This window comes from Myodes glareolus, chromosome 7, assembly GCF_982192425.1.
Source record: "Myodes glareolus chromosome 7, mMyoGla1.1, whole genome shotgun sequence".
Lineage (NCBI taxonomy): Eukaryota > Metazoa > Chordata > Mammalia > Rodentia > Cricetidae > Myodes > Myodes glareolus.
Genome location: NC_142032.1, coordinates 102,115,497 through 102,125,854, shown reverse-complemented (window position 1 = coordinate 102,125,854; position 10,358 = coordinate 102,115,497). Strand labels below are relative to the sequence as shown.

Sequence of the window (10,358 nt, the reverse complement as noted above, 5' to 3'; positions counted from 1 at the left end):
ATATTAAGCATAGTTACCACCCCAACTCTACCCCCCAAATAGCTTAAGTCCCACTAGAGGGAAGTTGGTAATGCCCACCACAGTGAAATCCCTATTGTGTTAGTGAGTATATATTGCCTAGAAGTGCTGTTGTTTTGAGATGGGGTTTTGTTGTTTATTGTTGGCTGGCCTGGAACTTGCTTTGTAAAATAGGCTCTGCCTCCAAGTGCTCAGATTATAAGTGTGTACCACTGCACCTAGTAACTCTGGTCTATTAATATACCAGGTATACAAAATACTGTGCTGAGTTCTCATGGGCTTTCATTGCTTGGATTACTCTCTCTTCTGTCCCCACTGTCTTTGATCTGTACTTCAACTTGTGGTATCTTCTGCTGCTCTATTCTCTTCTACCTTGCCATATTTTATTTGTGTCTTTGTAATTAATATTCTGTGCTCATTCTTAAGTGTGTGTGTGTGTGTGTGTGTGTGTGTGTGTGTGTGTGTGTGTGTGTGTGTGTGTGTTTTCCCATTCAGGTTTGTGAGGAGGGCAGAGGTTGACATCAGATGTCTTCTTCAGTTACTTCTCTGACTTACCCTCTTCCTTCCTTCCTTCCTTCCTTCCTTCCTTCCTTCCTTCCTTCCTTCCTTCCTTCCTTCCTTCCTTCCCTCTCTCTTCTCTTCTCTTCTCTTCTCTTCTCTTCTCTTCTCTTCTCTTCTCTTCTCTTCTCTTCTCTTCTCTTCTCTTCTCTTCTTTTCAAAGATGAAGATCTGAAAAATGGATCAGCCAGTTCGCAAATAAATGACAGGGAACTTCTTACTAATTATGAAAGCTCGGCCTTAGCTTAGACTTTTTTTTTTTTAAAAAAAACTATTTATCTATACAGTGTTGTCTGCATGTACACCTTTAGGCCAGAAGAGAGCACCAGACCTCCTTATGGAGGTAATTACCACGTGGTTGCTGGTAATTGAACTCAGGACCTCTGGAAGAACAGCCAGTGCTCTTAACCTCTGAACCATCTCTCCAGTCCCCAACTTTATTTATTTTTTAGATAGGGTCTTTTACTGAACTTGGAACTCCACTTTGGGTTAGACTGGTTGGCCAGTAAATCCCCAGGATCCACCCAACTCCTGAGCTCTGGAGTCACAGGCACATGCGACCACAGCCAGCTTTTGAAGTAGATGTTAGGACCTGAACTTAGATCTTCATACTCATGCAGCAAGCCCTTTACGGAGCCTTTTCCTCAGCCCCTCTTTCTTAAGTATTTTTGTGAGCAAATACTGTATTCATCTCTGAGTTTTTTCATCCAACAACTTCTTACAAAAATTCATTTGTTCATTTGACCAATATTTTATTTAAGCCCAACCTTGGTACTATGAGCTAAGTAAGTGCTAAGTGTTGATTTGAAGCCAGGAATCAGCCAAGAATAAGGCTTCGAATATTCCTACCACCATGGAACCTTAGGAATTAGTGGAGAAGATACGTAATTACAGTTGGAAAAAGTAAATGAAAAGTGTGTGTGTATTCATACACATATATAAAGTATATGTGCCACCATTGCCTGGCAAATATGTTACTTTTGACATAATACAGTCTGGAAGGGAGGATGTGACAGAAAAAAAAATCTTTGAAGAAAAAGGTGTTTAACCAGAGATACGCAGTTTGAGTTAGGGTTTGCAAATTAAGGAAGAATAAAGAGCCTTTCACAGATGAAGAATTCTCTGTAGTTCTCAACCTGGGCTGAATACTACCATTACTAAGTACAAAAGAGTATATCTGGAACAGCTGAATAGTCCATGTGTTCCTGGGAGGAGTGAGAATGCTGCAGCACCCCCCTCCCTGTGTACATATACATATGTATTTGACGCGGGGTCTCACTATATAGCTCTGATTTCACTATGTAGACCAGGCTGACCTTGAACTAATAGAGATCCACCTGCTTCTTTTCTAAGTGCTGAGATTAAAGGTGTTCATCATCATACCCTCCTCTTGATGCAGATACTTTAGAAAACAATTGACAGTTTCTTAAAAGGTCAAACATACTCCTTTCATATAACCCAGCACTTTCACTGAGGTACTTTCTCAAGGGAATTGAAAGTATGTTTTCATTTAAATACATAGATGTAAGTAGTCATAGTATCTTTGTATCAGGAAAAACAAACAAACAAACAAACAAAAACCAACTTGTAAGTGGATTGTTGGATTGTGGTCTATCTGTTTAGTAGAATGCCACTTGAAAATTATAACAAGCTACTTATTGGTGTGGGTTTAATGAAATCATTGGATATGATTTAATCTTAAGCACGCTAAGTGAAAGAATCCAGACATAGTACTGGGGACGTAGCTCTGTAATAGAGCTCTTGCATAGCATACACAGTTAGAGTTAACCCCTGGCTTAATTCTCCAGCACCAGGAAGAAAAAAAAAACCAATAACCTCTCTACCAAATAATAAGAATTTTTAAGTTTATCTTAAGAATAATGAGAAGTAGGGCTTGGGAAATGGTTCAGACTTATGAGTACATGCTGTTCTTGCAGAGGATCTATGCTTTGTTCTCAGCGCCCATGTCAGATGGCTCACAACAGAGTATCATTTTGAAATTTTGACTAGCCTGGAACTTGCCATGTGAACTAGGCTGGACCTAGAGCTTGTGATGCTCCCTTTACTTCTACATTCTGGGTGCTGGTCATTACTCTCAGTGCTGCTTGGAAAACTGAAGTCAGTGCCAGTTTTGTTCAGAAGAAAAGCTCTAAAGCTCTTCTGTATTCCTGCCTCCTCCTGAGAAGAACTGGGTCTCTTCTTGGTTATGAGGACATAGTGTTCTAAGAAGTCTAAGTACATCTCTCAACTTAGCTGGGTTGTACTCATCCGTGACCTAATCTTTCTCTTCAGTGGCTATGTGTTTCATTGGGGTTTACATCGTGTTTCCCATCGTCCCAACACTAAATCTGTTCCCGTCCTTAGTCTCCACGTTTCTAGTAAGTCTATTCATCCACTCTTCTCTGCCCCATCTCCACTTGAGTTTCCCTGAAACTTTATCTCTGAACTCTGGTACTTGGCCAAATCTGAGAGTCTTCCCAGGGCTAGATCTGTCAGTCTTAGACTTGTGGTCTCTTTCTAAGAGCAAGGGTTTTCCGTTCATTCAGCTAGAATTGGCTGATTTCATGCTTGACATGGAGAATGTTACAGTGATGTTACAGGACTCTCGGGAATAAAGTGAGTTAAACTTGGTTCTTGCCCTTTTCTGGATGTGGCATGTGAACAATGCAGAAGATGAAAATTCATATACTAGAACTATGTACAAAGTGCTTTGAAGCATGGAGCAGTGAGCAGTAAATGACTAACTCTGCCTGGGGGAGAGAAGAGATTTGAACATTGGGGAGAGAACTTTGAAATTTCTTCTGCCATAATAATAGTAGTAAGAGACTGCTTGACTTGTAGGAATCAGTTCTCTCTTTCTGTCATGTGAGCCCCAGGTATCAAACTCTGAACTCCTCCCTGAAGGTTGAAGAGTGAGACTGAGCCTTTTAGCCTTGCCCTGGCCTTTTCTTATGACTAGCTCCCATCCTGAAGCTGCTTAGAGGTTGTGTTAGTATATGCCATTAGCATATAAAGGTACCCTTATAATTAGAAGATTACAAGGATTTTAGGAGTTGTATGTCTGAAAATAGCAATGAAGAAATGTGTGTGTGTGTATGTGTGTGTGTGTATTCTAGTATGATTTGTGAAAATCATTCTTTTTTTAAAATTTGTCCCTTGAGTACATGCTGCTTAGTATTCTGTGCCATGAAATAAGAAATAACACAAACTAAGCTCTGCTCCTTGAGGAATGTTGGTAGTTATTTCAGGGAAAAGCAGCAGAAAAGGGTATCAGATCCCCTGGAACTGTAGCTACAAATGGTTGTTAGCCTCCATGTGGCTGTTGGGAATCAACCCAATCCTCTGAAAGAATAGGCAGTGCTCTTAACTGCTGAACCTTCATCTCCCTCGCATCCTTTTAAGACAAGGTCTTAGCCTATATTTTAGATGACCTGAAACTGGAGGTGAGTCTCCTGCTGGAGGTCTGTGATTTTAGCCTTGAGCCATTCGTACCAACTTGACATTTTCTTGAAAGTCAATGAAGTGAATGTTTTACTTGAGAAAAAAAAAAAGACAATATTTGCTGCCAGTGGTAAAATCTCAGTGTTTAAATAAAAATTAAGTTTCTGAAAGTTTATATCAGTTACTGTGAGTTTGACAGCTTCCATGGACTAAAAGCTTTTCTGATGAAGTGGTGACATTAATGATTATTATTATTTTCATTTTGTCTAGATCAATATTTGGATATTTTGCATAACTTAGTCAGAACCAGAGTTTCCAAATGAGATATGCATCATATTATAAAACCATGCGTGTATGAAAGATTAATTCAAAGTACAAGATAGACCAAAGAATATGAATGTTACAGAGTACAATATGTTCATCCATGTTGTAACTACATTACAACAGCATAAATGTGAAAGTAAATAAAAATTACAACTGTATTCTATTAAGTTAAATGTTTAAAAAATTCTCAGAAATATGAAACGATCCTTCCCTTCTCATGAATTTGTTTCAGAAAATATTTTTTTAAAATAGTTCATGTATATAGGCTGGTCTCAAATTCAATATGTAGCTAAAGATGACATTGAATTTGTGATCTTACTTCTTTCTACCTCCCAAATGCGGAGATTACAGGCATTCTGCCAACTGAACTCCATTCTCCAGCCCAGGAAACATAATTAGTTTTCATAAAGCATGCTATTTTCCTTAATTTGTTTGAGACTTATTATTCTCTAATTAATAATTAAATATAAAGATTTGTTTTAAATTATATTTTCTTTTTTTGCATTTTCTTGTTTACTTATTTTTCTTCTTTTGGATTTGAGACACAGTTTCATGTAGCCCAAGCTGACTTTGAGCTCACTATATAGCTGAGATTGCTTTTAAACTCCTAATCCTCCTGCCTCCATCTCCTAGGTGTTAGAATTGCCACCACACCAGACTTTTATAAAAAAAGAAAGAAAAAAATATACATTATCTCTGTGTATATGGTATGTGTGTATGTGTACATGTGTGTGCATGCACATGCAAACATATGTTTAGACTCATATGCCGTGGCTTATGTAGAGCGTAGAGGGTGAAACGTTACGAAGTTAGTTTGCTCTGTCCAGTGTGGATCTGGAACTTGAACTCAGGTCATTGGGCTTACACAGCAGCCAGTTTACTTCCTGAACTCTCTTGCTGGCCTTCTTTTACAATTTCTAATGTGGCAAATATCAAATAGTTCTTTGAGATTATAGAGTTTAACTGCATACAGAGATCCTGAGACCAAAAATTCAAATACTTGGGCCTTGTTTTTCTTTTTGCTTCTAATTATTTTCTTTTGTTCCCTCCTAGAGTTAATATTAAAGTATTCTTTTAATTTTTTTTCCTGAGCATCTTAACAAGAATCTGGGTTTTTTATTTCTGTTGGGGACATGCTAGTTGCAATTTGTGGTGGTCATAGTCCAGTGTCATAACATATCAAACAGACAGTTGGAGCTCAGTGTTACCAGAAGTTACTAGTAGTTGCAAATAAATGTGGTAAGAGTTTAGGCCGTTGTTAGAGTTGTCTATTCACTTAGAACAGGGCTTTTTAAATCTTCCACTTGTGACCTTTTTTTGCTTGAGGTATTTTGTGTAACCCTAGGTATATGTAACCTGGGTTCAGTTCCCACCACCTACATGTGGCTCGTGATTATCTATAACTTTAGTTCCAGATGAACCAACACCCTCATCTGTCCTCTGTGGGCACTGAGCACACACATTGGGCACAGACATTCATGCAAAATGTCTGTACTCATAACATAAATTAACAAGAAAGCAAGCAAGAAAAAAAGAATAGAGACTGGGCTGGGGCTCCTGGGTTCTCTCCCCGACACCACACAAATGAACTTGGCGATGCACACTTGATATACAAGGCCAGGCGTTCTACTTCTCATCTGTGATTCTAGCTTGTGGGAGGCAGAAACAAAAGGATCCCTGGAACCAGGTGGCTATCTAGCCCAGCAGAATTGGTGAACTCCAGGTTCAGTGACAGACGCTATCTCAAAAAATAAGGCTCACACCTGTAATTCCAGCACTTTGGAGGCAGAGGTAGATGAATCTCTTTGAGGCCAGCCTCTTCTACGTAATGAGTTCCAGGTCAGCCAAGTTACATAGTAAGATCTTGTTTCACTCCCTTCTCCCCTCTCCAAAGTTTCAAATCTGAGCTGAGGTATTATCAGGCAAGTGCTCCTTGATGTCGTGTGATAGATGTGATGGCCTGTGCTATGCAAAGTTAGCATGCTGTGTGTTCAGAACCAAGGCTGCAGCGAAGTTGCACAATACAACATGATAACAGCTCATATTTATTATGCATTTTATTTCGAATTAATTTTTGGTCATTGCATGTTCAAAAGCCTTTTATTGTTACCATCTTTTGCTTTCTAACTCCCACATTAAGTTATGTGACAGTTTATGATTTATGTGATGATAGGACTGGTTAGTCACATTCAGATCAAACTGAATCTTTTTTCTTTCTTTCTTTTTTTTCTTTTGAGACAGGGTTTATTTTAGCTTTGGAGCCTGTCCTGGAACCCTATCTGTAGATCAGACTGGTCTCAAACTCACAGACATCAGCCTGTATCTGCCTCCTGAGTGCTGGGATTAAAGGCGTGCCCTACCACCGCCTGGCTCAAACTCAAATCTTTGTTTGAGTCTTCTTATTCTATCCGGAAAAATCAGTTATTTGAAAATGGAAATTATTTACTTGATAATCTGGAAGGAGGAAAGAATACTAGGAATTGTATATCAGGTTTATTACTTATTTTTAAAACCAAAAATTTTAATGTAAAGACAGGATCTTGTGTCATCCAACCAGGCTTTGGTTTCCCTGTGTAGTCAAGATTCCCAGTCCTCGTGGTTCTACCTCTCAAGTTCTCATATTTTGCCTGGGCACCGCTGTGCCTAGCCTGAGAAATGGAGAAATGGAGGCTTGAAGGCATTCTACCACTTGAATACCACTGAATTTTGGTTGATTAAAGATAGGATATTGGTGTATGTGTTTTTGACTCTAAAAATGTCATTGCAGTAAAAAAGATATTCCTAAATGAGTGGATCTCTTAAGGTATTCCAGATGGCTGTGGGAAAATTTGCCTGTGTGGAAAATGTAGAAAATGTCTCAGGAAGGACGAAGAGGCAGCTTAGGAAATGCTCGGATAAAGGAGTTATGTGTGAATTTTGGTTGATATGATTTTTCTGGATACAATTCTAACACTATGTGGGTCATCAAACTTTTGTCCTCTCTTAGCCTCATCCCTTTAATCCTGTATGCCTGATGATGTCAGCAGCAGAGATCACCTGTTTGTTTGATCAGGTCACATATAAACATTGTGCCTTTGCCATAGGCCTTTGGGAAAGATGCTAGCTGAGCTTAGAATACCAGTGGTGTCTAGCCTGGAGACCTTTGGTCGCTAGAGTGATCATTATTCTAAAATTATTTCTTCCATTATTTCTAACAAACCTACTAGAGATGCATAATACTTACGTAAGCATTATATATACCTCTAGTGACAAAGTGAGAGGCTGAGTGTGTCCCTAGAATGGACTGGAGGAGGACTGGGAGGAGAGGCTCCTGTGGGTAGGCTGCAGCAGGACTAAGAGTGACTCTGAAGACTAGTCTGGAGAACAGGAAGGACAATAAAGGTCACCTACCTGATATAAGAGATTTCCCTGGTTAGCCTGTGGTTGGTATTATATATATTTCTAGTGACAAAGTAAAAAGAAAAACTAATCTATTTATTCAGATGTTAGAACTGTTGTTCTCATGCTAGAAAATAAATTATTTTTTTATTTGACTGATTAAATTATGTTTAAAATAATGCATTTCCTTGATTCTTAGTGAGTCCAAGCTTTTTTCCTCTATATGTTGTCCCTTTGGTTTAACCTCCCATATGTGAACATTTATGTTCTTGTCTGGGTCCTAGCATAGGCCTAGTCCTATGCAGACTTATCTGATGGAGAGCTATTAGAGTAACAAAACATTGTTTCTGTATGGGGAAGCTCAACACATTTTCCAAGAGAGGGGTAAAGGGTAAATGATACACTTCCACCATTGTGTATATCGTTGATTAAGTTGCGAGTATGAGGAATCAGGAGCTGGAAGCTAAGATTGCTAACACAAGACAATGGTGGAGGCTGAGTGGCAGCTCTGAGTAATGTTGTCCCTTACTTTTTCCATGCAGAGTTTTGCCGGATTGACAAGCCTCTGTGTCACAGTGAAGATGAGAAGCTCAGCTTTGAGGCTGTCCGCAACATCCATAAGCTGATGGATGATGATGCCAATGGTGATGTGGATGTGGAAGAAAGTGACGAGGTAATTTTTCTAACCTTTTATGGCTCTTCTCTTATGTGAAATGATCCCTGAAAGCTGCCTAGACTAATCCATGTGGAGAGATGGTCTCTCCTTGTTGCCTCGTAGAAACTTATTCCCATTAGGCAAGATGACACCCAGCAGAGCAGCTCTCTCTGTTTGCTGATTGGTGAATAGCTTAACATTGATGTAACTCTTTGGGAGGGAAGGGATTCCTCAGATGGTCTCTAAAGCTTCTCTGGATCTTTTATATGATCTTGCTGTAGAAAGAGAATATTAATCTATATTCTGCCTTCTCTTGTGGTATGGGAAGAAAGAAAGCAAAAATAGTCGTATGTAACATGACGGGCCGGCTTCTTGGGGTTTCTGTCCCACCCGGTACCCCACAACCAGCAAGTCCCAAAGAAATCACAGAGTCTACATTAGGTTATAAACTGATTGGCCCATTAGGTCAGGCTACTTATTAGCTCTTATAACTTATGTTACCCCATTATCCATATCTACATTAGCCACATGGCTCCGTACCTTTCTCAGCTGGGCAAGTTACATGCTGCCTCTTCGGTGGTCTGCGCAGGAGTGACAGAGGGAGCTTCCTAGAATACTCCCAGTCTCTTTGCTCCACCTCTACTTCCTGTCTGGCTTTCCTGCCTATACTGCCTGCCTGGCCAATCAGCGTTTTATTAAAATATGATTGACAGAATACAGATAATTCTCCCGCACCAGTCGTATACCACCTTCTGGGGTTTTATACTCTTATTTGGGAGGAAGAAGCAAATCTTAGCATGGTTAGTCTAACTTTAAAGATGTAATTTATGGGAGCCAGTTAATAAGAATTAGAAAAAGAAATCCTTTTAAAAAATAGAGAAAAAAGAGCTGTCTTGCTGTGTTTGTTTTGACATTACTATAGCTCTGCATCAACAGAGCCCAGAGTGCAAGGTCATCATGTGGGAAAGACTGAACAGTCTCTTAATTTCAAGCTTAACACAAGCAAGCAGGTGCTAGAGCTACCTGACTGTGCTAAACATCCAGTAGGGCATGGTGTACAATATGAAAAAAAAAAGCCTAGTCTCTTCTCCTTGTAAATAGTCTACCTTTGAGTTTATGTTCAGTCTTGGATGTCACACCATCAGAAGACGTTAGTACAGCAAGACGCTATACAGAAAAGAGTGATATGAGTGATGAAGACAGTAAACTTCAACTAAGACCATCAACACAGGTCACTAATATTAAATGTCTATGTTTGTGCCTTTCACTGTGCTAGGTATGGAGACAGGACAGTAAACAAGACAGATTAAGAGATACTTTCTTTTCTTACATAATTTATAAGCTAGTGAAGAAGCTGGAGTCTTGGGGGTAGAAAGACTTTGGTTCCTGATTGTTGTGACAAAATATCTGAGAAAACCTTATTATAGCTCACTATTTCAGAACTTTTAGTTCATGGTCTGTTTTATTGTTTCAGAGCTTGTAGTTAAGCAGACTAATCATTTCAAGGAGCATGTGGTACAGCAGAACTCACATCATGACAACTAGAAAGCAGAAAGAACAGAAGGGTCCTAGAACAAGATAGATCTTCTAAGGACACCCCCCCACACACCAGTATATCTCCTGCACCTGTGTTGAGAGGCTCCACCTCTCAATAGTACCATCATATTATTAATCCATCAGAAGATTAATTCATTGATAGATAGGTCAGAGCCTTTGTGATCTAATCATTTCTCAGTGACAACATTGGCCAGTTGGGACCAAGCCTTCAACATAGGGTCTTTTGGTTGCATATCATATCAAAACCCTGGTATTGAAGTAATACTTTTGAATTCAAATACATAAGGAGTTGAGAAATCAGATTTTGAAAATGACAGATTGGTTGAGTATTGTGGGAAATTCTTATGATCCCAGCACTCTGGATGTGGAGGAAGAGGATCAGGGGTTCAAGTCCAGTCTAGTTAGGCTACATTAGACCTTCTCTAAA

At 39.3% G+C, this 10,358-nt stretch overlaps 1 protein-coding gene across 4 annotated transcripts in view; it reads left to right on the top strand.

Annotated features, from left to right (window-relative positions):
• Positions 1-10,358, top strand: part of Stim1 (stromal interaction molecule 1) — a 178,299-nt gene that overhangs the window by 88,450 nt on the left and 79,491 nt on the right. For all 4 annotated transcript variants that reach the window (XM_048429690.3, XM_048429691.3, XM_048429692.3 and 1 more), the window contains exon 2: positions 8,262-8,392. In XM_048429690.3, the coding sequence (XP_048285647.1) occupies positions 8,262-8,392 (131 nt within the window). The remainder of the gene's footprint in view (positions 1-8,261; positions 8,393-10,358) is intronic.